This window comes from Folsomia candida, unplaced genomic scaffold (assembly GCF_002217175.1).
Source record: "Folsomia candida strain VU population unplaced genomic scaffold, ASM221717v1 Fcan01_Sc003, whole genome shotgun sequence".
Taxonomy (NCBI): Eukaryota; Metazoa; Arthropoda; class Collembola; order Entomobryomorpha; family Isotomidae; genus Folsomia; species Folsomia candida.
In genome coordinates, this window is record NW_019091195.1 from 3,641,441 (window position 1) to 3,669,338 (window position 27,898).

General features: G+C 37.8%; 4 protein-coding genes across 4 annotated transcripts; 3 read left to right on the forward strand and 1 right to left on the reverse strand.

Annotated features, from left to right (window-relative positions):
- Positions 1 to 1,905: 1,905 nt before the first annotated feature.
- Positions 1,906 to 4,347, reverse strand: LOC110847806 (vascular endothelial growth factor receptor 1). Its single transcript, XM_022094811.2, has 10 exons — positions 3,991 to 4,347; positions 3,719 to 3,866; positions 3,408 to 3,626; positions 3,283 to 3,340; positions 2,965 to 3,214; positions 2,753 to 2,881; positions 2,442 to 2,536; positions 2,341 to 2,363; positions 2,185 to 2,281; positions 1,906 to 2,097 (listed from the first exon to the last, which is right to left on the reverse strand). The coding sequence occupies exons 1-10, from the start codon at positions 4,237 to 4,239 to the stop codon at positions 2,001 to 2,003; spliced, it is 1,365 nt and encodes a 454-aa protein (XP_021950503.2). The 5' UTR covers positions 4,240 to 4,347; the 3' UTR covers positions 1,906 to 2,000.
- Positions 4,348 to 5,421: 1,074 nt separating this feature from the next.
- Positions 5,422 to 6,999, forward strand: LOC110847543. Its single transcript, XM_022094498.2, has 4 exons — positions 5,422 to 5,864; positions 5,932 to 6,193; positions 6,267 to 6,687; positions 6,778 to 6,999. The coding sequence occupies exons 1-4, from the start codon at positions 5,801 to 5,803 to the stop codon at positions 6,919 to 6,921; spliced, it is 891 nt and encodes a 296-aa protein (XP_021950190.1). The 5' UTR covers positions 5,422 to 5,800; the 3' UTR covers positions 6,922 to 6,999.
- A 5,651-nt stretch (positions 7,000 to 12,650) lies between these two features.
- Positions 12,651 to 18,268, forward strand: LOC118435070. Its single transcript, XM_035850205.1, has 5 exons — positions 12,651 to 13,255; positions 15,910 to 15,982; positions 16,069 to 16,125; positions 16,245 to 16,375; positions 17,103 to 18,268. The coding sequence occupies exons 1-5, from the start codon at positions 12,981 to 12,983 to the stop codon at positions 17,518 to 17,520; spliced, it is 954 nt and encodes a 317-aa protein (XP_035706098.1). The 5' UTR covers positions 12,651 to 12,980; the 3' UTR covers positions 17,521 to 18,268.
- A 6,501-nt stretch (positions 18,269 to 24,769) lies between these two features.
- Positions 24,770 to 27,463, forward strand: LOC110846389. Its single transcript, XM_022093119.2, has 8 exons — positions 24,770 to 25,081; positions 25,194 to 25,361; positions 25,619 to 25,715; positions 25,800 to 26,466; positions 26,539 to 26,574; positions 26,637 to 26,786; positions 26,871 to 26,936; positions 27,197 to 27,463. The coding sequence occupies exons 1-8, from the start codon at positions 24,940 to 24,942 to the stop codon at positions 27,374 to 27,376; spliced, it is 1,506 nt and encodes a 501-aa protein (XP_021948811.1). The 5' UTR covers positions 24,770 to 24,939; the 3' UTR covers positions 27,377 to 27,463.
- Positions 27,464 to 27,898: the final 435 nt, after the last annotated feature.

The window sequence follows — 27,898 nt, forward strand, 5'->3', positions numbered from 1 at the left end:
AGACCTTCAATTGAGGGACGCACGCCTCGAGACAATAAGACAAGATATAAAGGGCAGCGCAGAATCCAGCGATCCAAAATGCGATGAAAATCAAAATCAGAAGCCAAACTATGGACATGACAGGGTTGTCACTTGCTCCACCTGCTCCCATTTTCACTTTTCACACTGACTTTCTCCACGTAACACGGTGGAACTTGTTTAATTAATTTAAACGGACTGATGATGATCTGTAAGATCTTGTCTTAATCCAATGAAGCAAGAACAAGAAATAAGCTGCAGATGGTTTCATTTTTACTTACCCATGCAGCTCATGGGGATAATACTCACTTAACAAGTCATGAAAGTTCTGTGTATATGGACGAAGGGTGATTGGTTTAACAAATCCTGGTTATTTTTAGCCTTGTTAAAGAGAGTTAGATTACAATGACAGCAGCGTTCAATCCCCTACTCTTAGCAAGACATACTACATACGCGCAGAGACGACATTTAATTATGTTACTGGATTGGTTGTAATTGGCAGCTTTTTATTCATATCCTACTCTAACCTTAGTATCTAATGATGACGACTTGATCATGGCCACACTACTGGATGAGTATTGAATTGTGCTTATTATGCTTGAAATTGGTTGAAAACTAAACTAATTCCACCAAATTAATTCGACTAAATTAATTTGACCTACAGCTTTAAACACACTAGTTCGGTGGACATAAATGTTACAAGTCGTATCTCTTGCATTTTTGTTGTCAGTTTTTGAAGTACTTATTTTATGAAGTCACGAATGGTTCAATCATTCGGGATTTTATAAAAGGGGCTTTTCCCCAGAGCGTAAAAATGTCATCATAATTTTTGCTACTGCTTGATTTAATTCCATCTGGATCATAAACCTACCTTCTGCTTACATTATGCCCGAAATGAGTACTTTGCCTGAGCAACTTTGTGCCCGGAAGAAACAGAGAGGGGTCAAAGCAAAAAATGGTTTTTTGTGGGTTACCACGTTAAAAATTTGAAACTTAATCATAATCATAATTAACCTAATCATAATTTAAACACGTTAGTAGGTGAAATAGAATTTTATTTTTTATAATTTTTCGATATCTGACCTCTGTGACCTGTTATTAACGGGTGAAACCCATCATGGAAGTACCTTGCCTATCTGTGTACACGATTAGTTGAGAACGGATTCGACTTTTCAGATGCCGTTTTCATCAATGTGTTCCTAATTCGCCCGGACGTTGCCATTTCGAACATGGTGGTCGTGAGGCACACCCCCTGTGCTGGGGTGTGGTAGTCGAAATATGAAAATTATTTATTTTTATTTTTGGGTATGTCGTTCATGGGGGCGTTCTACTACGCTAACCCGGTGGGTGTGCCTGAATGACGAGCCCGTTTCCAGCCACATTTAAGGTTTTAGAGGAATGTGAGACAGTGCTATAATGACTACTATATATAGGGAACTATAAAATTTTACGTTCATTATCTCACATATCCCAACCCTTGGGGTCGCCACCCATCTTCAAAAATGTCTCCCATCATTGTAGCATAGATGGACAAGGTACAATACCTTCTCATCTCACATGTTTGACGAGTTGCAGACAATGAAAATAAATAAAAAATGTCATCTAGTTGCCCGTACTATTTTATTGCTTGAAATAAAGATTTTATGACGAAATATTTTCCAGCCCAAAAATGCAATCTTTCAAGACCGGTTCTGTTTTTGCTGACAAACCAAAAAAAGACTTCAATCAAAGTTAGACATCAGCAAAACAAAGAAGGATGGAATCGCATTTTCTTTGCTGATGCGAAAAGTGTTTATGCAAATTTTGTAGACTAAACTTTGACGTCCATATACCTTCTGATTTGTGTGTCTTTGACCTTGCAGTTTTGGGGCTATTTATTTGTGTCCATTTCATTTGTGTCACTTCATGATATCAACCTTCATGATTTTTATTTGTATTTACTAGTTATACATACGATAACAACATTTTATGCAGATCTAACTTTACGTAAGACACAATTCCAGCAATGTATCTTTCAATTCTGTGAATGTTGGCCGTTCGTCTGGATTTTCATGCCATGTGTCAATCATGATTTTATATCTGTAATTGAAAAACTCATTTTCAAATCCATAATTTAATAGCGATATTTATGTTAAAATATAGTGTTTAAAAAAACATTGTACACACATTTCTGGAGGTGTAAAATCACTCGGAGAGTTCATTCTTAGTCCCTTCTCCAACATTTTGATAAAATCTTGTGAATACGCAAGACCGGGATAGGGCACTGGAATATAGATTAACTTTAGAATGCATAGATATTGTTATTTCCAATTAATGTAAAACCTTGAGCAAGAGAGAAAATTTCCCTACATCAAGAACAAGTAATTATTAAATTTATTCTCATCATTTTATTTGAATTTTGATTTGCATGAATATTTACATACCATAGCGTGACACCAAAGGCCCAACAATCAGATTTTGTAGAGAAAATACTCTTTTGCATCGTTTCTATCGCGAGCCACCTCCAGGGGAGGGCAAGCTTTTTCATATTAAAAACATTAGTCACAACACAAATGGGCTCTAGAACTACAGAAGTAAAAGCATGATAAAAAACAAGTGCATGACACCAGAGGAAAAATAGGACAACTGATTACAAGTAAAACTTTTTATAACGAGGGGCACGAAATCGAAAGAATCTTGAAAAATCTGTTGGTGAAAGCTACTGATCGATGCAATGAAAATGACATTTTTCTACCTGTTTTGTCGCTGTCTTGACGTAAGTGCTGTAGTTAAGCATTTGTCTGGACAGGCCGAAATCAGTTAACTTGACTTGTCGGTATTCGGATAGCAACACGTTGCGAGCGGCTAAATCACCGTGCACAATCTGTAGTAATTCCGAGAAATATGTACATGTGTATGTTGAATAATTATATGAGGACGATGGATCATGCTCATTTTATTCATTACCTTTTTTGTCCACAAGTATTCCATTGCATTGCAAATTTCAAAACCAAATCTATTCAAGTCCATGACTGTCAATTTATCAGATGGCACTCCGTTCCTTGAAAAGTTGACATATTTCGTATAAGTTGTCTTCTTGTCTTCTAATTGAATTGACACATTAGTGGAAGGATCAGGCATTTGCTGAAAGTTCTGATAGTCGGAACACATCGAAGTTGGTCTTCCAGTCAAATGTTTGAAATCGTTTCTGTGATCTCTGTGATTAGTATTTAATAATTATAATTTTCAGTTCAAAATTGTCCAACGCTAAACTGATAGACTTGCCTGAGATATGCTTCCATACTTCCAAGTGCACAAAACTCGACCATGATGTACAATTTTCCTACATTTTTAACCAAGATTAATGCATTCATAAGTACTTTATCCTTGTGAATAAGCGTTTTTGTTACTGGATGTTAACTCCGCCGTTGATGCCCCAATACATTTCACAATATTTTCGTTTTCATGCCCAATATATGTCATGACCTTGAGCTCGGAAAGGAGTGAACGAAAGTAGAGAATATCGGCATTCGGTTTAAGGGTTTTAATGGCAATTGGCATATTAGTTTCCAACATTTTTCCCTTGTATACTAATCCGTAAGCACCAGATCCAAGAAGTACGTTTCGATCTAATAATGGTAATATGTACATATGTAAATCATTCAGCCATATCAAAAATTCGCACAACTTTTGAACTCCTGCAAATTAAATTGACATTCACCTATTTCCACGCTATTCAGGTCAATTTCAAAGTTTCGGTCGTAAGGGATCGAAAATGGATGATTGGATTCCGGATCGATGGACGGATCAACATTATCACCTTCTAGAAACTTGGAAACTTCCTCCTTTGTCAACTTTTTTAACTTTTTCTGTGCAAATTTTTTGATGAATTAGTACAAATTGGTCTCTGGATGCATATGTACACGCTTTGATGCATGCATACATATAATATATATACCAGCAAGTGTATATGATATAACCACGTGTGTATACCTTATTTCTCTGGTATCTCCTCCAAAAGAATATTACCAGTACCACGATTATAATAAACACGATTGAGACGGCGTTGCTTATAGCGTAAACCTGGTCATGGTCTGCTTCACTGTTACTGGAAGTTGGATCTGCGTCTTGGATTCCAGTAAAATTGTTCGTCGAGTTTGAAACTTGAGTTTCTAATTCAAAGTTGTCCTCGTTATCCACGAGTTCAATAAAAATGCTACCATTTTCTGCCTGGGCTGCCATGATTCAAATATTACCATAATATTGCAGATATTTTGCAATGTGCTAAATGAATATATGATTCACACAAATAAGTAAACGAAGAAGACTCTGGAAAATATTGGATAGCCTCATTTTTTGTGAAATAAAAAATGCGTTTTCCTTTTCAATTCTTGGCGTATAAAACATTTCCGTGTTTGAGAGGGACAGTGTATTGGCTTTGCGGTGTAGTGTACATAGATTTGTACATACTCCTAACTAACCACTTGTGGTCACCTTTCCAAGACTTGGATTGACTAATTCCAAATATGACCAAACCCCCAACCATCCAGGGTAACGTATGTATACATATGCATACATAGTCCCACCATAAGTTATGGGACTGACGTTTGTTGAAATTTCTCATGCATAAATTTATACAAAATTTATAAATTCTTATTTTTTGTGCTTTCACCACGATTTTCACCACGAAGCTGACTGAATATTTTTGTCATCAAGGGAGAGGACGGACGACCTTAGGCTAACATTTAATGATACCGTACACCGTTGATCGTTTAATTCATCTGTTCTACAAAATATGTTAAACTAGGCACTTGCAGCGAAGATTTTGACGGGATCAATTTTTTTACGCCACGTCTGGTTATTATTTCTGATATTACAAAAACTTCACCTTTCCCATATTGCTTCTAGTATGTAAATACTGATTAAATTACATTTCTAATTTAAATCCAACTTAATTTTTTTCTTCAGCAGTTATCGAGATATGAACATAGTCGTATAACTTGCGGTTGGAGTATGTACATATATGTGTATAGACTAATGTGCAATGAATTAATATGTACATAGTGCAAATGCAAATTGGTGAGCTGCTTATGGATCCCAAAAATATATTTTTATTTCGGTCTTTAATTTCAAGCGAAAATGTGTATTAATAGCATGCAACCTATTTCTAATTACTTAAACTTGATTAAAGTTGCTGACCCGTTGATATTGATTATCAATCAACTGTGACTATGTCAAGTGCCATACAAGACGATCATTATGCATCAGTGAACAATTATGAAACCGGTTTCACATTGGCGTTACCTTCATTTTCTTGACGTCTTCTTACTTTATTGTTTGACATTATGTTTTCAATCATGTTACAAATTTTTATAACTGTCAACTTTTCTATTGAGAAACGTGTCTCATTTCTACAAATATAATGCTCACAAAAAATCTGGATTTCTCTCTCCTCTGCACAAATTCATACTGTAATATGCATGTGTGTGTGTCCATATTTGACTTAAGCTCTCTCAAGGATCAAGTTTGGAAAGGGAAAGTTTTACTTATTTACTAGAATATGCTGGTTCTCACTTGTGTACAGTTGGCAAACTTTTCATTAATGCTTTTGCAGTTAGTCTATTAATGTTCGCATGAGGTGTCAGTCAGTCCACGTTACATTAACGACGCTTTAGTGGTTACGCTGGTAGGCGAACCTGATAACATCGAGCTGAATCAAGTGCATAGAACGGGTGAAACTGCTGAAAGAGCAAACAAAGTGTCAAATTAGCCCTTGTTCGGGAAAGTCCAACTCGGTGTAATCATGGGAAAAACTCTCCTCCGAACTTTGACTTTCATTCTGCCCGTGGTTTTCTTTCTTGTCAAAGGTAAAAGCAGTTATGTGTTTTTTTTGTTTACTCAAATCGAATCTTTTTGTGACCACCTTTTAAATAGACGGACACGGGAGAGAAATTGCTAGATCCGACAATAACCAAAATGTGACGGATGTTGCGGCATTTCGTCCCGTTCTCACAAAAGATCGCCTATATCAAATCCGAGTTTATGACTCAAAGATGAAGTGTTTTCCCCTAATTCTGTGCACATTGACGAAAACGGGAGCTTTCGCTGCTCTGGGAATCGTGAGCTTGAATGATTTGGCAGATGGGTATATTCGTCTTCTGTCTGTCTTCCCTGGTGGGCCAGCGTCGTCATCGTCGTGAGTTGACGGATAATTATTACTCTGTTTGACAAAGCTGTTTGCTTTAATTTCCTTTTCGTGTTGGCTAAAGAGATTTGGTGATGGGGAATGCTGCTTCTAATTTCAAGAATGACTTTGGAGCCTTGAAATCCTCATCGCCAGATGACGATGATGAGAACGCAGAGACACAAAAGACCCGAGATGATGAAAATGAAAGTGAGGAACTACTCCTCAGTGATCCTCTTCTACATCACAAAGAAAAATTGGAAATGAAGAAATTGATGGACGAGCTGATGGCGGAGGATAGGGCGGAAGCAATGAGAAAGCCAACAAGTTGGACAAATACGGCAATGTCTCTCCCTTTCAAATTAGGAACTTCTCTCCTTCGAGAAGTTGTGGCACCTTTATTTGTTGGTGACACTAGCAGACGCGGACGAGATTTGGAAGAATATTTTAATATAAAAAATAATGATGGCAGAGATGGGAAAGCAATCAAACTTGACAAGAATCAGGTGAGCGAGAGGAATACAAATTTAAAGAATATGGCCGAATGTAGATATTTATAGTCTTGTTGTTTTTTCATAACTAAACAAATGACGCAGGACCTCATTACCAGTGCCATGAAACACTGGAACAAACTCAAAAGTCCTCAAGAATGTGGCAAAATCTATAAATCGTGTCCATTCGAGGCGTGGGAAGTCGTTAGTATGATCAAGTTAATTAAGGACAGTTCAGTTCGCCAATGATAATTAGAATTATTAACTCATTTATATGTACAGCACTGACTAAATATGTATTAAATAAATTATTGAAATTCTTAAGAATTTTGTGTAGTCTCAGATCTTTTTTGATTATATTTGCAAATCCAACCAAAGGTAACAACTTCCATGAATTGGCTTGTACTTTTATTTTCTGAGCATCCCATTGTCAAAGTTGGAATTTGATAAGTGAAATTTTTACGCGAAGAGTAGAAGAAATGCTTTATTTCTTTCCAAAACATAATGAAAAGTGTTTCGCGACAGGTGAGACATTATTATTAATCGACATTCCAATTATATTACTTCTTTTTATCGTCGTAGTGTTGGCAGTATTTCAGAGCTTTCGAGATTATGAACTTGTATCACAAAAAAATTCTTTCACAATGACAAATATGTATTATGGCTGCAGCCATATATTAAGCAATTTAGGAATTTTCAATCTTTGATCAACTTCCGATTTCACAATATTGACAATGCATAATGGAAAATCTATAGTGTAATTATCGTTACTTCGATGACTACGTTCATGTGGGCGACATACTTATCTACGTAATAGAAGCATATTCAAATCCCAACTAATTAATTAGACGTTGATTGCGAAAGAGGATTTGCAACATCTATTTATTACAAGTTAGTACTTGCGACGTGTTAATAAATTTTGTAAACACGCGACAGTTCGGTTGTTGAGATTTATTGAGATACCTGCAGATAAATCTGATTGAGTAAGCAGAATGACAAAGAGGGATCATTACGGATAATGAGGTGCATCGATGGCCTATATCTTCTGCGGCCGGGTCGTTTCACTGCCTCTGTCTCCGTCCTGATAGCGACGTGGTACTTGAGGGAATTGCCTAATAATCATAATAATAACCGAGAAGATATACCCGTGGCAGCGCCTGTTTGTGGAAAGCGACTCCTCTTCTTCCTGAGAAACCAAATGCGGAAACTGGCAACAATTTGGCCTTCACAACAATGGCATTTCAAGAAGATGCACGAGACATTACTGTCAAAAAGCACTTGGTTGAAGACGCTACGAAAGAAAATGTAATAAATCATGACGCAAGTGGTTCCGAAGCTTATTACCGCAGAAGCCTGGCTAGATTGTCCCTCGAATAAAACTGTGAGAGAGATTTGATGAAGAAGTGGGTTTCATACGTTTCTATATCTATAGCACATATGTATAAGTACTTAAATACGAGGGGACTGTGACTTTCTCCACATTTTTAGTTCACGTTAACTTATTCAACTATGCATTTCTTCTGAAGGAACTAATTTCCTCCAACTTTGTAAAAAAAAAGTTGTAAGTAAAAGAGCATGTGAAACAAGAGTGTTTCACTTTAACTACTGTAAGAAGAAACTTGAGTTCAATTAATCAAACTGGACAAGTTTCATGGTCACAATAATGTCTTTATTAGTTTACAAGTACTTATTTGTAACCTTATTTTCCAAACAAGAAATAAAGTCTCCTTTACTATCACCAAAGATGGAAACACTCAAAGAATTACTTCCCTTGAACTTGCTCGCAAAAATTGATCCCTTATTAAGAATTAATCCATGAACTTTTAAGAAATTCTGGGTATAAATTTTATTAATTCACAAACCATTTTGACTAACAATAACATGTTATCTATTCTGATGTGTAATGCGGTGGAGAAAGTAAAGTCGATAAAACTGTCAGCATTGGAAGAGATATTGAGAAAATAGTGCCTTTGGGATTCATGAAACTTTCTCCCTGATTGTTATCAACATCATCACCACCGCCACCATCACCGTACACATGCATGTAAACGTACGTACATACGTAGTTCTTTTTCAAAGTTTCCGTGCATATATAAGAAAAACAGGATGTGTATAGCAAGCGATGTGCTATTCTCGACGAAAGCATGACAATGGCGAGGAAAAATTTCGAAACTACATACAACTGATACTAAGAGGCTGTCTTGTTTCGTCCCCTTGGAATTTCTGGAGACTGCTGCTCTGTCACAATGGAGTGGAGCCAATGTAAGAAGGCTAACATATTGAAGTGAGCAAAATACTTGACACGAATCGTGTCACACGATGGAGTAGCCGAGTTGAGAAAGGTCACAACTGCTGGATGGATATTGAAACGAAATTAAATTTGCCTCGAGGGGTGAAGACGACCTGTACGATGCATCTGTGTATAAATACTTCTTGTCAGCGGTGAATTCCTTGACATGCAACGACTTTTCCATGTCTTGCTTGTTGTTGTTCATACTTTCACTCGATAACAAATCGTCGACCTTCCCCTTGAAAAGTTTACAGGCATATTATTACTACCGTTATTTACCAGGGACAAATACATACACGACAAATAAGATGCAAAAGTCGTGTCCTTATTGCATCGGTTGACTACTTTCAAGTGAAAGTTATAAAGAAAAATCTATGCATGCAATCTGAACTTATCGTTGTTTAGATTACATAATTTGTGTTATTCAACTTATTACAAAATTCATAACTTCATTTTAAGAAACGTGTACCAAAGTACCCATTTTGCCATTATACGCAGAAATGAAAGAGCAAAAGCAGTGTAATTCGTTTAGACGTAGAAAGTTTCGCCATAACGTTTATCAGTCTGGCTCTCCCGATATGCCGCCATATAAAATACTTGCCTTTCTCCCCCTGATGCTAAAATTATACCGTCGCACATATTGCTTTACGCTGCTTCAAGTTTTGGTAACAATAAGCCTGCCAACATTCCACAGTTATTCATGCAGCATCCAAAGTGGTACATAAGTATGTAAATCCGCATTTTTTTAAAAGGAATCCGCCTCTGAAGTAGGTATGCAAAAGCTACGGAAAAACATATGTAAATGATTTCCTGGAAAAAGTGTTCAATGAGAGAAAAGATCTTGCGAACTCTTTTTTTAAGAATAAATTTGAAAACTCTTTCCAATACTCGAGTCTGTCACTTGGAAAGTTAAAATGATTGAAAGGGGCGCATTAGTTTAGCTGCAGTTGGATTGGTTAAAAGCTTTCACTTGGAGATGGAAGTCGAGTCAAATAAACAAGAAGGAATGATTGTACTTGCTACTCAGAGGGTAGTCAAATGACTTCTTAATGGATAAGATCGGGTTCTGGATGTGGTAAAAGTCTTTCGAAAGTGGATAAGCACAAAAACTCAATATCATCATCATCCACACGAGAGGTTGATCTACTCAACCAGCACGAGTGTAGAGGGTGCATATGTAAGTGAATCCTGTTTTCTCGCAGACACGTAAACCGTTTCACAAGATGCATGAATAATCAGAAATGCGATTCTTCCAGCAAATAGGCAAGTGCAACTATGTGGAATATGTGTATTGCGGATTACGATTTTCGAGAGATTGCAATGGAGCACGGGTTGAAGATACGGAGACGAGAACAAAAAGGAAGATAAATGTCCTCTCCTCCTAATTTCTCTCTCCCATTCACTTCTTTTGGTCGACAACAATGCCCAAACCCTCCGAAGAAATACTGCTGTATTTCCTGTCCGTCTGTACAAGTCAGACTTCCAGGACTGAAAGACTTCTTTAGTAGTATACGGGTTTTCTATGGAGGAAAAACGCTCCTTCTTAAAGCACAGGTCTTACATACATGATGAAACCGTAGACTTTTTGGACCAAAACCAAAAATCGGAAGAAGAATAAGCGTTCATTTATCGGCTGGTAATCAATTCTAGTCAAATGCACTACCCCAAGAAATTATTCTAGATAAGGAGAAAGAATAAGACGACCAAAGTGGGTGGGTTTCAGTTCGAGTTCTATAATTTTAAGACAAGTCCAGCTAGCTGGCTCAAGTTGGCTTAAGTGATGAGTGCCTTTTCTTCCGAGAAGAAACCGGAAGACTGGTCCACAAGAAGCATACTGATTAAGGTTGGTTGGTCGGTCGGTCGGTCGGTTTTCTTGGGTGGCATTACACAGTTTCCAGTAAAAGGAAGGAAACTTTAGTCAGAATTAACCATTTATTTAGTTTGCGCACCTCTCTGGCTGGCCCCATTATTGGGACTGATCAAAGTAAAACTCAACAATCCTTCTTTGACGGTAACTTGATTCTCTTTGCAGGATGAACAAGATTAAGTTCTACAAGATTACATTACTTTAATGACTTTGCAATTCCACACCGATTACATTACATTCCTAAGGCTTTCTCGGTACTGTGTGCAGTAGTAACCTTTCCAATTATGCAAAAATAGTCAACAGAATTTGGAACATAATTTGAGATTAAGACGAAATCTCGTGAAACATGCCACACGGAGAAAGTAAATATCTGTGTGGTTCAGCGACGTGGAGTGTTACACAAACTGATTCCATCAGAGTTGGGTTAGTTCCTTTGTTTGTGCATTGTATTGTGTATCACACAATGACTGAATGGGATCACTTCATTGGCAAAACACCAGACTCTATAACCGCACAGCCAACTACGTATATAACATAAGTAGGTAGACCTCCAATCGAATTAGTATTCCTTATCGAATTACTTCCTTAGAGGTGGATGTCATTTCTAATTTCAGAGTCCAATATTATATTTGATTAATTTATACGAAAAACACAATGACAAATCGATTACTTGGATCAGGGAAATTTGAAATTCAGATTTATAAACACTGTTTTCTTCATTGTTTCTTGATTTCATTTGGATGAGTGAAGGGGGTTCAGTTTTGTTACAAAGAATAATGGTTATATTAATTGTAAAACTGTCCAGTACATGTGACATATTTTGATTTAGCAATAGCCCCAATATGTTTAATTCACTGACTCCATATGCTACACTTGGTTTTGAGATAAATTGGATGGAAGGAAATTTAATATTTAATTGAAATGCCGTACTACATGCACACGCACATGCATAGATCATAGAAAAATTTCGACACCTACTGCAGATTTCTGTATTTCGGTTTATGTAAGTTGAGATAAATTCTACTTTTGCGGAACAAGAGTGTGAAATGAGACGATGCTGTCAAAAATGGATGCGGGGAAATAAATTGCACTCGTCTGGTAGAAAATAACGTTCCTGTAGAATTCATGAGAACACAGGAAGTCTCTCATTTCCCGGTGGAGGATGACGGAGGAGCCGAAATTGTTATACGCCTTTCACTTGCACACGTTCTCTCTGCCTCGTTTAGTTTAGCAGATTTTCAGACATAGCCTACAAATACTTGACTCCCTCGATGTCAACGGTAGGGCGAGAAACAGAGGAAGGAAATTTGCAGAAACTTTTCCTCAAAGTTACAACTTTTTATGTAAAGTGAAAGCTAAATCACAATCAAAAGCCAAACATCCACCATCCCACTTTGAACTAGCTTAAAATACAGTGAAACAAGGCTTTGATGGAAAAACAATAGAGACAATTGGAGAGTTACGTCTCACAATTTCTGGGCTTCATCCCCTGATTATGAATGTCTAGTCTAGTCTCCACCGTAGGAATCCACTAACAAAGACATTCACAGAGCAGAATTAGAGATTATGATGATGATGGCACGAGAGAATATGTATGTAGCTACATGCGTATGAAGATTGAGAAATCTCATCGTCCATACAATTCATCCGTCCTGATTGCGATTTGCACATTTTAGAGACGTGAGAATGTTCATGTGTGAGAAATTGAGACTTTGGCCTTGCAAAGGGCTTGGCTCATCCGCAACAATGAGGCAGCAAGAAAGGAGTGCATGCAGAAAGTCGTAGTTGGTCAGGGTGTGAAGTGTGCACCACTTTCACTCCCCTCTCCCAAAACCAGCAGCAGAGAGCTCGTGTAGTTGGATACAAAACTCTGGGACCTCGTCTTCCCCAGTCTCACTTTCTCTCCAACACTCCAACCAGTCTTGCTCATACCCAATTACAACCCACAATCAAATTCAATCTCTACCTCCATCTCAATCGCTGATTAACTTTCTTTGTTTCAAACCGTACCTGGTGTTCTAGTGGCTGAGACGCTCACTTTTCGACCACCGGCTAGGATTTTACTAACAAAACCTCTCCAAAATCCAAGAATAAGGGTGTTTAAATTAAAACGGTATACACGTATTTACATATTCTCTAAGAACGCAATTCATGAACATGTGGCGCAGAAAGTGTGGTGGGTGTGACGTTATTGGGAGGCCGATGGAGCTTATTCTGTTGATTATCATCCTCCATCAAACGGCGGTGAGAGTTCGGGGTGAGGATGTGAGCAGCAAAACGACGACTCCGGTGTACGGGACCTTGAACGGGACGTTCAACGGGAAACCATGCAGCCCGAGCAGTTTGGACGAGTGCTGGTCAAAACTTCCATCCATGAAGGAACCCAACATTCCTACAACATCCAAAGAGGTCGAAATTGCTTGCACGTAAGTGAAAGTTTGGCCTTTACAGTTGTGTGACGGGATGGTTGTGAGGCATGAGAAGTTGACCATTGGGTCAGAGAAATGTTATTTAATTTGTTTGTGGTTTGTATGGGCATACAAACCTCGTTATGTGTGGGAGTGGCGTATGTAGGCTGTAACAAATTGCAATGTACAAAGGATTTTTCAAAGAAACATGTACGGGACGTTGACTTTGGACAAAACATTACTTCACTTGTGGGCATGCCGGGAAAAAGGCGTTTTATGTTTTTATGGTTTGGTGCCATTATGGTTCTGACTAATTGGGCGCATATTACCTTTGACGCTCGGGATAATGGGACTACTTAATTAGGCCACTTTTACTTTGTGCAAACTAGCCAACCAACCCTCCTCGTCTGTTGTTGTAGGAAGAAATAACATGCGAGATCAAACACAAAGTTCGCATGAGTGTGCCTCCCAACCAATTTAATTCGTGTGTGCAAATTTTCCTTGTAAATTTTCGCATTGCATGAATCCATCAAAGTTGAAAAGTTAATAGATTCATAAAACACAAACTTTTATTGGTACATGGACGCAGTATAAATTAATAGTGGATTTAATAATACTCCTCAATTTGCAAAGTAGCAATGTGTTTGTCTCCAGTTTCTATAAATACTTTACGCTTAAAGTTTTAGAGCCTACTTTTACGCTATTGAAATTTGTTGTCCATCAATTTCAGTACTACCAAACCACATATAAACTTGGCTTTTATTGTATTTTGAACTTCTTTATTATCTCTGCTAACCTTGATTCTGTGTTTTCACTTCCTCAGCCACTCAACAAGATTGAAAAATAGACAATTGAATTATTCAATCTCTGAATTGAACTAGTCAGAACGAGTAAAAAAAGAAGACTTTGAGATTTTATGATTCGCTCTGCGTCTGAAGCAACTGCATATCTTCCGCCACCTTTGATGTTTCCATTCCAAAATTCCAATACCAAATTCTGCCTAAAACTTCCTTTTATCTCCCATCCGACAAGCAATCCATTTCATGAGCTGAGCTATAACCAAATAAGTACGAGGAGTGGGTAAGAATATACATCGGCTGGAAGTGAAGGATTATGAATTTATTGTAGGCACTTAAAGAGTAAAAAGACTTGACTTTCTTTGTTTTTTCGACAAGCTTAAACTATTATACAATGGTTGCAAAATACTAAAATGCAACGACCTTAGCTTAGAAGTATGTATGTAAATATAGGTGTTATAAAAAGCTCGTAAACAAATTCACCCACTTTTTGTTCTCTCATCTGCGGAACAATGCTTCTGTCTTTAAATGTGCTTACCAAAAGCAAAAGGCATTCGTAAACCACATGAAAACAACCCCAACGCGAAAAGTTGTTTACTCATCGCCCAACTTTGGTAGACATCATTGAATGGAAATCGTGTATAACATCAAAGTGCAGAAGTAGTTTAATTACACTCAATCTCACACTTTGTGAATAAGCTGGCTCACTACTCGCATCTCGAGTTGGGCATCAAAGTTTATTGTCAGAATTTCATTTACACTGAATTATGCTAATTATCAAAGCTTTAAACTCTACCACGGAAAACCTCCTTTGTTCCCACCTCGAACATACATATACGTATTCCAAGCTTGTTTGTAGCTGAGAATACGTGTGTAGGTACGCACATCAGTACACCAACCACCGAGGGACCGGGTGAAAGTAATACAACGGAGAAAGTTGCTCATATTGCATACTTCTAATTTTAATGGGACTCACGAGACCACAAATTCCTATACAGGTCTTAATGCTATCAAAAACCATTAAACTCGATTCCAAAATTGATGGGCACAGGGGTTGACTTTCTTCTGAGAATTTTTGGGCATAAGGATAGAATATAGATGTGATGAAGACCAGGAAACCTGCATAATTCAGATATGTACGTATGCAACGATTCCTTATTCCCTGCCACGTTGCCTACATACGTACCGATTATTATTTTAATTTTGACTTCAAAGACGAAAACTCCTGATCTCCCTCCCCTGTTTTCTCTCTCTCTCTCTTAAACCAGCATAAAGTAGACCAGACTGTAAAGTTTTGTCTTCCAGCACGAGGCTTGAGTGTGAGATGGCTCGAAATGCACTATTCATCACTCATCTCATGTTAAAAAATTTACGGTCAACTTGGGCATACGAAGCAATTCTGAGATGAGATGAGAAGATTGCTTGAAATGCTCTTTATTTCTCAATGTTTCATAATGGAGAGTTGATTATGATTGCGAAACGATGTTGACTGAATGTGGTTTGTGTGTCTGGTGGGAAGAGACGGACACTTAGTTATTCCATGGCACAACTTACTCCCGAGGAAGAGAAGCGCAGATAAGACAGTGATGAAAGTTCTGGCTCCGCGAGTAAGAACCCCAAAGGGATGCTTTCCCCAAAATTACGCCCAGTCTGAATGCTTGAGATGAATGTACCAAGAGAGCAAAGGAGAGCTTAACACTCCATTGCACTCTATCAAACTTGCTTATTTCGACTTTTTGCTTCCCTCCCCGCTGTTCGCTTTTTAATTATCGGATGAAGTGGTCATTCTTTAACCATTTGTAAATACTAAAGCGTTAAGCGCAAGGTGGGTGATGATGAGCATTACTTAATTAAATACTTTTCGTTTGCATACAGATCTTTTCAAATCGGGATGGACTGTGTAGACAACTATTCAAAGCAGTGTTTAAACCTGAAGCAGCGTCAGCAGGTAAAGTACTTATTAAGACATGTGTAATACTATTTAGTATGTATTTCCCATCCTAATCATCTCCCTCCACTACATTACATACGCAGGTAAAGTCGACGGTTCGTGGGGCGCATGAGACTTTCTCCTTCCTCTGCAAGGACGAGGTATTTTTTAATTCTGCAATTTACGTAACTTTTTCAGGAATATGCATGTGTGAGTAAATTGGTAATAAAGATAATGGAGATTAAGTAATAAATGCATTATTTGTTACTTCCCTTTAAAGAAATTTAGGGCCGAATTCCTGTCTCACGCAGTGTGTTACAGAAAGATTAGCGGAAAGTGGGATAACTGTGCGGCCCACTTTATCGCGTCTCTGAAAAAGGTGGATCAAAAGGAGCCTCTCTCTATCTGCTGGTTAGTTGTTATTTAATTAAGATTCTATAAAGCACTCGAAAATATTATGCCAGCCAAATTTTGTACGAATTCGAGACGTGTAATTGAGGCGACACTCGTACCGTAGGTACATATGTACACATACGCTCCTTGTTTCAATTCTCTTTACGTTCATGAAAAATGCAATAATGTGATACAGCCAGTTCGTATCAATAAAGTCAAGATCTTCTTTTATTCTTTATCTCGTTGTTTCATACCCACACAACTTTTTCTTAGTAAAACGGAATCACTAAATCTGGTAGACCGTTTCGCGTCTCAACAGCTATGTTAATGGCATCCTCCTCCTTTCCTGATACCATTATTAGTGGGCAGAGAGATAGACAGTGCCATTTGGTTCGGAGGAAGAAATGCCGATAAATTATTGGTGGTGACAACAAATGAAACGATAGGAATTCGAATCCAATGATGAGGCGGAGCAGTGTGCTATAATAAAACCATGAAATGAATGGGGGGCGATGATACATACCGATGAAAGCATTTGAAGCCATTTGTACCAGTCAAGGCAGAAATTCCTGTCCCAATCTTGCACGGCACTGACACTACCGTATTTGGCACATGCGAAAATTATGACATTAATAACCAGAGAGATGGCATAACATAGTGACATACTTATTATTATTATTACTGTTATTATTATTGTTATTGCTTCAATTGAACCGAGTTGATATGCCTTCTTATCCATATGTAGCGTTCGTCTGAGATTCCTTCAGTGCGTGACTGAGCTGGCGAGATTGCATTGCAATCGGGACGCGGAACGATTCCTTCAGAAAATGGCTGAAACGTTGGTGACGTCGAATATGAAGAACAAGAACTCGTCCGAATGTTTTCATGTGAAAAGTGCCAATTGCAGCCTGGCAAGTGGAGCTTGTTCCTCAATAAAGTTGTCACTCCTACAACAACCGTCCAACCTCATCATCAATTTATTCGTCAACGTGTTCCCATCCTCAACAGCAGCCGGAGTCGGCGGCACTGTGCGCAGCCTTGTGTCACATTTGCTAAAATTATTCTCGCTCGAAAACATGGGTGACTGGATGAGCTTAGGAGTACTTTCACTGGGAGAGTGGATGAAGTGGTGTTGCGGCGGCGGGTGGGTATTTCTGGATTAGCACAGCAGTCGCAGTCTCACCAGGGTCACGATTGAGTATGCTCCTTCCTTCTCGGAAGATAAATCCAATTTCATCATCATTTAAGAGATTAGTAGCGGCAGAAAAAAAGGTGTAACTCTAAAGAGCAGGAACCAGGTTGTAATCTGAATCTAAATGTAATCTGAATCTGAGTGTAATCTTGATAAGAATTGGCAAGGACATAAAATCGAGGAAAGAAAAAAATCTTGTGAATGGCGAGCAGCTCACCAGCACACTTTTAAAGCAGAACTGTAGATATATCGTAAAAATGTTATAGTCTCACAATCGTCATCGTCACATAAAATTCTAATGTTGCGAAATGGTGCTACAAATTTTGTATGAAAGATATGAGAATATATTTACAACGTATTACATGGTGCTCTAGATATACAATTGTACAACGTAAATACATATATATCTAGCATGGAACAAGTGTCCAGTAATAAGTTACAAATTTGCTGTGCATAAGTTACAAATTTTAAATCATGTAAAATGTACATATTTGTACGACAAAAGTTTGCAAAATTAGGAGGTAATTATTAATATCAGATTTCAAGAGGTATATTTACTTGTTCCAGAATTTGAGTAAATAAATGGTTTTCTCTCTACGTGAAATGAAAGTCAAGGATATGCACTGAAATGAATACACGATAAAATTGTTTACACAGCAATCTCTCCAAGTTTAGCATATGAAGGTACTTAAGATATGCAATTTATATCCCGCCTGAGATAAAGAAAATTAAGCAAAGTGTACAACTCTGTATTTACACACTCGAAATGCATCGCGAAAAAAATTCAACTAAACAAATGACGTTTGTAGTTTTTTACAGACCTAAACGACTTTTAGACTTTGGAGAAATATTATAAACTAAAAATTGTATGCTGAAATGATTCTGTCCATGATTAGCTTTGCTCGCGTTCGTTCAAATAAGGACTGGATGATAAAATGTGAAATTTGGAAAACTAAGGGTGGGTATTTAACAATGGAAGTGTAGCGTTTAATTGGAGCTTTATAAGTAATGCCAACTTTATCATTTCATGTTTATCTTAATATTCGCTAAAAGTTGTAATTAGTCATAGTTAATGTTATAGAACGCTTCTTAATGTAAGTATTACATACGTATTTATTTAAAGTGAGGCAGATATATAATTTAACTACATATATTTACAGTTATTCTTGACGTTTAGGATAAAGATATATCAAAATGAAGGTTTTGCGACTAATGGAATCATTAATGTCCATCTTCGTTTACAAAATATTCTAGTTGAAATAAAATTAAAAATTATATAATTTCTCCATTACTTTCGTCCATCTGCTTGCGATTGATAAATATTCAATTGTACCTAGTGTTCGCTGCATGAAGTCATAAAACAATGATGCAATATTACGTGTTCATGCTGTTCTTTTTTATGGAAGCTGTTTCTGTTGTGTATTTTTCATCATTTTCCTGATAAAGTACGGCACGCGGAAGGAGGGCAAGGGGGAAGTCGTAAAGTCTTGCAAGATGGAGAGGAGGCCGAGCAAAGATCTGGAATTCTGGAGCACGAAACAAAAGAGTTCAGGATCAGGCGATTGTAAAATATTGCCACAATGCAACGTGAGCTTTTGTTGCGGTCGTGTCTCACTCACTACTTTCACTGTTTGCTTTCTTAAATTGAGGAGAGAATCGGTCTGAACAGGAGCTTTTTCCCGTTTTCTTCCCTTTGAGGAAGCCGTGATGAATGGAACGCATTAATTCGTCCGTTTCTGCTTAACTTTTTCAGCTCTCGAATAAATAAGAGGACTCTTAAAATTGTTTTGATACCCCTCCAGCCGTATTTTTTTGGCTTTTATCACTATTCTCGAGTCCTCATATTTTCAGCTTAGCGATGAATTGTTATCTTATTTACAATGGAAAATCCTGAGAGCTGTTTGGAAAGGCGATCGTGGAGATTAATAATACTTATTATATCAGGCAATCGACAAGAATGTAATAAGGAGGTCACTGATTGTGGGGTGTATTTTAGGTTCAATAGAGCCTGATTCGATTTTGGATTTGCTTATCAATGACTAGAATGCGAAATGGCTTGATCCATTGGCTTGTCCATGCACATTCAAATCAACATTGATCATCTCAATATTAATACCGCAACCACACGCGCTTTCCAATCCCACACGGACCAAGAATATAAACGAGGTGTACCTTTCTGTCCATCCTACCAGACTGCCAAGTGAGCAAGTTGACTTTCACTTTCAGTCGAGAACGACCAGGACCACCAGCCAAATCAGACGGAGCAGTCTGCTGGAGAAATAGGACTGAAGCAGAGGAGGAGAGGCTTACGAGTGGAATTACGAATAGGAAGTAAATTGCATGTTTGTCTAAAAGATCTTCATAATGTTCGTTAGAAATAAGCCGGCTGGAGGAGAATTTTAATTTCGTCTTAACAAAGTGGTTGGTTGGCTGGGCGTGTAGTGATGGTGTCGGTGTTCGCACAAATTCAATTTGTCCTCTGCACATACATTTCCCTTTTGCTTAAATTCCTGTTGCATTTGCCTCCCATTTAGGTCATGTCCGTGTATGAGACGGTATATTGGGAGCCCCAGGGCTTAACTACGTGCATGCTATCAGCGACTTCTGTACGCCTGTCAGTGACACCGACCTAGGTCTTGAATCATAAAGAACGCCCATAATGCAATTAAAGGGGTGTCGTATGCCATCACACTTTCACCTCCTCCTGTGACTCTGGGCTTCTGAGTAAGGCAAGAAAAAGTATGAAATCTCCTCCAGAGGTTGACACAACAAATTTACGATCACATTAAGTTCCTACCACACGCGGAGTGAGACATTTAACATTGCTGGCAAAAGTGAATAAAATGCTTGTGGAGAAAAGAGGCATATGGTGCGGTCCAGTTAAAATAGCATCCGGTCGGGTTATGAAAGAGTAATCAAATATTTTTGGCTCACTATCCCCTGAAATTTATTTAATCTTCCTTTTTAGCCCGAGTCAGGACTTATGTGCTCGTCATGGTTGTCTGTCTGTCTATCGGTTACGCTCCATAAAACTTATCCAATCGACTTGAAATTTTGCATATGCAAAGTGAAGAATTAAGCTCGATTTAGACCACCAAAATCTGACGAAAAAGAAAAAAAAGTTGTATTGGTGGTACCCACTCACCTCAATTATTAACGACAAGACCTGACTCGGGCTAAAAAGCTGCACTGTGGGGTTTCATACATGTAAGCATAGAAAATATGAATGGAGCTTTGGTGAATGCAATTTTATTCAATTTTAACTTGGCGAGATAATAATCTTACTTCGTCGTTATTGACAGAAAACTGGGGCAGGAAATTGTTATTTTGAAACGCAGAGCAAATTTAATCTATGTAATTCTTATAAACAGCAGATTTAGACCCGTCAAGCGAAAAATTAGTATGCAGTTTATCAATCATCTATTCCTCCTTCTGTGCGAACAACATTAAAGATGGAGAATTCAAAGAAAGTCATTCTTTGAGAAAAGTAATAATCTTAGCTTAGTTTCAACTTATTCCACCTTTTATCCATCCCATGCGCGCATAAATCCATAAATAATAAGCGAACAGGCTGATCCGATTCCGTCATGCAAAAATGATGTAATTCATCTACTCTGACTGACTCCATTCTTGGAAACTTTCCGAGCCAAATAATACAATACGTGTGTGTGTGTGCAAGTGTGAGCTCAAATTCAAATATGAACTGACGAGGACAATCACGTCTCTGCTCATAAAAGCTTTCCAATTCACCGAATGCAACGGTTCATTGAGGCAGAAGTATAAAAAATAAAAAAATAATCGAATACGAATTGAGCCGGTTGAATTGGGTTGGCGCATTAGAGGTCGAACTTAGGAAGAAGTTTTCCTTCGTCTTGGTGAGGTGAGAAACTTTTCTTTCGGGAAAGTAAGCAAATATACTTTGCACTCGAATGCCCAGTAGGCAAAGTTTTACTTGAGACTAACCGAAAGTGACCAAAACCGCATTTCTGGTGTTATTGTTATGTAGTAATCATCCTCAACGTTGCCCTATTTGACCACCGCATCACCTTACACAACATGTGCAGATACAATGCTTACTTGAACCAACTGTTGTCGTATTTACGCCATAAACGGGATTCAGCCTGGGCGAATTAATTTCAAAATCAAATTCAGAGCATGCAACCACTCAGGAGAAGAACTGTTTCGTAACTGTGACGAGCGAGAGAGTTCGCTTGGATTCATGTGAACTTAAAAAGAAAGTGTAAGTGAATCGACGGGGCAAAGGATATCATATCGTTCAAGAAAAATGATTCTGTTCAGGAAGGAAGCGAGCCACTGCATGCTGCAACAAGAACTAAGAGTTTCGACCCTTTTATGTGTAGACACATGTATCTCTGCACCAGGCGAGTTTTTCAGAGTCAAAAGTAGATTTTTACAGGGAAAATCCATTTAAACCCCACCGGGTTGGGTTGGCATCTGCCGTGAAGATTTTTCCAGTTTCCTATCCATTGTGGAAAAGATTGAAGCAGAGTTTCGTTTCGGACGTTAAGCAGGTAAAATGTAAAGATCTCAATGCATGAAAATGATATGGAGCGTGGCGTTGTAAAACTCTGGTGGAAGTGGAGTTTATCTCCTTGTAGACCGAATCGGGTGTCACCTCCGGCGGGGAAAGTACCAACAGTGTGCGTGAAGGAAATTCCTTGTGGTGCATCATAAATCCAACTTTCTCCTCCCGTTAGATGTGACTGGATATCGGGAAATTGTGGTTTTATGCCGATTTCATATCGCAAATACTACCAATAGTAAATAAATGCGTATTTTTTAGTAGCATGCAAACAATTGATTCCATTGTTGATACTGTGTTGCTCAAGATATTTAATTCGTATTACTAAGAGTCAGCCTATCTATTGTAACCTGATGTTTGTCCTCATTCGATGAACAATGAGATTTGCTAAATAAGTTCAACAAGAAGATGTGGTACGTAGTAATCAAAAAGAAGTTTTCGTTCAGTCGTATTTAAGAGAAGTCGTGTAAATATGTGCTAATTTTATTGATTATTATATTGTTATGTAACTCTCCCCAAGTGCAAAGCGGTTTCAACGTTATGTACACTGGTGCCTGCCTTGAATTATAATGCGACTTTGTCTAAACTCATGTTTGCATAATGATGAATTCTGATTACAATAAAGGTATCATTACGCCAACATGTTTGAACACTCTTCTGCCCGAGGATATAAACAAATTATAATTTGGAGTGGAAACATATTGGACGGAAGAAGTGATTTCCTTCCCGAAATGGAATAAATGTGTCCAGGAGAATGGTCAGATGGGAGAAAAAGTTTACGCTCCTTGGGAGAAAGTGGATCCAACTTGGCGAAAGTTGGAACTTGGAACTTGTGCAGGTTGGCAATAGGAAATCGTACTTCAATTCACGCCGTTTTGGTACTTTCTCCAACACTTTGCTGAGCACTATTAGAATTAAATGAAGATGTTCTTTCTCTCTCTGAAAGCGAACATTGTGTGAGTGCTCTTAATAACTAAATAAGCGGGTTAAAGCTGTATAAACTTGAAAAAGGTTGAAGAGGTGAATGAATGATGCATGGAAGCAGAAAATTATAAGCTCTTGGGCAAATTTGGAAACCATCAACTAAATATAAACTGGAAAATTGCCTACTCGATTAACTGCGGTAGCTACAATAAATGAAATTATTCAAATGTGGTCAAGCACCAGGTTTTCAAAGTACATATAGATATTTAAATATACTAATAAATTATTACTACTTTAAAAGTTGTGGTCAAACCTAAAAAGAGCTTGTTTTAATATGCAGCATATTTAATCACACTTGTCCATAATTTAGAGATGTACTTATTTGTTCCCCAAAATTATTTTGTACGACTTCAACCAAGCCAAGTGCACTCAAAGTGCTTTAAACAATAATCATTTCATATCAGCTAATAATTTGTATTTGTGAGATGCCAACATTATGTATTTTACAGTGAGCTCTTGTGGTTGGACCCGTAGTATCATGTAAGTATTAAATAGCGCTTATTATTTTCCAGCCAGCAAGATATGGCCCACTCCAAAAATTCCCCCTACTAGAACAGTTGTATACCTCACTAATTAACTAATAAAGCCAGTACTAAATTAATTAATTACATGCAATTTTCTCTCTCTAATGACAAAGACAATTCCAAATTGCAAAAAACAAATGGCTAAATTAATTTTATGGCTAGCACGGAACAGAGTTCATGGCTGCACAAATGACTCTAGTGCATATCTCAGTCTACCAATATACTTATTTACTATATACCAGACATATCAACAATTAAGATGGACATTCTTTCGTCGAAGTAGCGTTCTTGCGCAAAGCAAACAACGGTTTCTGTTCTAGGGCACAAACTACGTATGATTGGCAAGATGTGTGAGAGTTCACGAGTAATTTCATATTGGATGTCCATCAATCATCATCAAACCTTGGATTAGAGAAAACAATTTTGAGGATTAGTTTAAAAAATAGGACACTGCAAGTCCTGCGCGTTAACCCCAATATGTATCTCATGAGACGCTGATTCCATTCAAATGTGCGTACGTACAAATGATGGAATCCGCTCGTATTCCCTGCTTCAGAAAGTTTCTAATAAAAGAGTAATAACATAGAGGCATAAAATCTCATGCCAATAACCGTTTTTGCAGTAATATGTACCTAGCAAGTAAACTAAATCAAAGATTGACTTAAACTTTACAACTTGAGTAGTTTTATGAGTCACGAGCCCCAACCTTTTCATGTAAAACCCATAATTTCAGGTTTGTCGCCAACTTTTCTGCTATCAAATAGAAATTTAATTCAGCAGTGAAATTTCAGTCGATTAACGTATACACTTAATGTGTTTAGGGGTCTCACTCCTGCTATTAAACAATGAATGGAGATGAGCAAAACTGCAGTGAAAAACCGGTATTATTGGCTTTTGGGAAAGGACTAACTGCTACAACCCTTTGTTTACAAAACACGCTTCAGACGATGGTAAGGCTTATTCGTAAACTTTATTGGATTGACGGCAACATCATGAGTATAATGATCTTGAGGTCGTTATAATATGATTATTAAAGTCAGGTAAGCGTAAATTGACAGCCGAGTTTTTTGTAGCACTATGTATTCTGTCAATTCTGGTTTCATTTTCTGTAAACAAGAATGTAAAAAAAACTTTCTGAGAATTGCTTTCGATATTGATGTACGTAGGATTAGCAGTCTTTCAAAGTCTGCCGTTTGTTTGATCAAAGATTTGCATTTCTCTCCCTTGTGCATACGTAACATCAGATGATCAGATTAAAGTGGTGATTTTCCCGTTAATCGTGCATTGTCAGCCATTGAAGTAAATGAGTAGTGTCTGTGGGCACAATTAGTTTGGAAACATGAGACTCAAGTCTCTGATTTTCAGAAGTGCTATTATTTTAATTTCTGCAATTTTGTCGCAATATTCGGCAAGTTGCAGTCATACACATGGACTTGCATTGTTTGGTACGACGCTAGTTATTTGGAACTTTTTACCAATTGGTATGTGCGTACATATATAATTGTACAGATAAGTATAAATGTTTCGTTTATGAGATAGAATAATTTTTGCAATTAATTAACCTTTTTTTGCATGCATGATTAACTGTTGTAGCTCATTCAGTCCGTAATACAAAGAGTGGTGTAGATGGGAAAACGGCGAAAAATTTACTGATAGACGAACTTTTGAAGAAGACCGAGATAGGAAAACCCACACAGAAAGAGCTGTATACCACGACTTCTGGCGACGGAGATCTGGACCCGGTGAAATGTTTTCCAAAAGGTGAGGATGACTAACGCTCTGGAAGCGACAATTTTCAGAGAGAGGATTTTTCTATGCAAAAAAAAATCAATTCAATCATGAAATCAACCGTGCACTTCGTTAGCGAAATTCTTTAATTACTTGTAGTAAATATTTCATTATTAAATACTTCCCAAAATTTTCAAGATGATTTGACTTGATTTCAATAAAAGACAAAATCTTATACAATTTTTGAAATCAATGGTCTCACATGTATGTAATACTAACCCCTCTTCCAGCTCTCTGTGGTGTCTCATCTGAAGTTGAGCAGATTTCTCGACGAAAGAAAAATGGCCTTGTTTCGGAATATTTAATTCTTATGAAAGCAGTTGCAAAGTACAAACAAAATCATCACATGAATGTATAATTTATTGTAATGTTTCATTACTTTGATAATATCGAATAAATTTAATATTTCAGACACCCCGAATTTTTGGAGGATTTAGTCTCACCTTCGTCGTCGAAAACTAAAAATGTCAAAGGGACGAAGAAAAAAAAGGGTCAAGATAGTCCTCAATCCGATATTTCTCCCAGCGACGACGCGTCTGATTCGGAGGAGGACGATGAAAATGACTCGGACGAGGAAGATGAGGAAGCCGACGATCTTGAGAGCGAACCTGTAGTCAAGAAAAAGAAAAAAGAACCAGAAGAACCAAAAAATGACGATGACTTTCACAAGGCATATTTGAAGGAGAAAGTTGAGATGGACAAGCTACTCAAAGAGACAATGGAGAAGGACAAGAAGGAGCAGGAGCAATTTTGGTGGGGCGGCGGTGACCGCCCCCCTCCTCGCGAACCATGGAACAACAGACCAAAACCACAAGCACCTAATAACCGACCTTGGAGTTTTGGTTTTGGTGGGAGTGGGCAACGACCAAGACCCTCACGACCATATTTCAGAAAGGAAGAGGAGGCAACAATGCCTTCAGATGACGATGGCTCATCTGCCAGTGGGTTTGGTGGTGGCATTGCTGGAATCTCCACATTCTTCAGTAATTTATTTGGATTTGGTGCAACATCGCTGACCAACGACCCCTGGTTTCCAAGTGCTGCGAGGGATTTATCTGGGGAGGTTGGCGGAGTTTCGGTAAACATGTTACATAATGTATTATTAAGACACGTGTCAAACGTAACGATTTCTAAGACGTATTTCCTCTAGGTGGATGAAACAAGGGAGATTTTGGAGACTGCATTGGTAAAAAATTGGCATTTCCTGAAATTGCAGGAAAAATAAATTGGAATTTCCTGAAATTGCAGGAAATTGGCAAGTCCTTTGAAAAGCCGTCACAATGCAATGAAATATTCAACGCGTGTCAGTACGAATACACGGAACTACTCTATATGATCGATGATTTGCGGAAAAATGTGCGGGCTCTTGTGAAGGAGTCCCAAGATCAAGGAAAGCAAGTAAGACTACTGGTCACTGCTTGCCACATGCACATGATACATTTGTTCAAGTCGTATCACTAACCCATTATTATTCCATGTCAGAAAAAAACAACGAAAGGAAAGAAAAGGAAGAATGCAAAGTCCGGGCTGACCACGTCTCAACAAATGGTAAATCAACCATACTCTTAGATATCCTCCTGTCGTCCCTCGAACACGCGGATAATGTTTTGTCTGCATTTACTCAAATGGAAGGAAATTATCTGGAGATTGGAATGTTGTATTACAAATTATATTGAATCTGGGCCAATTGCCTATACCTCCGAGTTGTCATACAATGACAAATCTTTTTCCTAATACTGATATCCTAATGCTTTATATCATTGTGGAGGTTCGTATTATTTTTCATTTCTTTCTCTACCGTTCTACAGAAATATAAATCTGGGAGGAGAAGGAAACCTGGGAAAATGTCGTCAGTGTCTGGAGAGGTTCCAGATGAGCGTTACGTGATTCCTGTCACTCCACCGAAACCGGAAGGATTTGCTGACACCTTCCAATTTTCTAATGTTTTGTCATGGTTGGGAATTGGCGGAAGCAGTGGAAAATATTAATATATACCCTTAATTTTATCGGACTCAAAGTGCAATAGATTCTTAATAAATGTATTTTATTTAAGTAATTTGTTAAAAATCAGGAAAGATTCTAATTACTTGATACTCATTTTATTCACTTAAATATTTAGAAGGACCTTAATTTTCATGCATATGATAAAATCAAAATGATCTAAAATACGATATTTATCATGAAAGTTTAATATCACTGGCACAACCATGTCACCAAATAGGAGTTTATACAAAGTGTATATTAAACTGACTAACTCGATAAAAACAACAGAATCACGAGCACGATTCCGCTATGATAATGTGCATAATCAAGAATAAGTCCACCAGCTAAAATTTTTCAGCCTCTAGCTGAGAAAAAAACATGCAGTTCATATTTTAAAATCAGATATGAAAACACTTCATTTTCAGAAGAATTCATTTCATGCTTCACATAACCAGCAATATGTAGCATATGAACTTAAAGAGCTGTGTCTGTCTTTTTGGCTACTCTTTCGCATGAAATGGAGGACA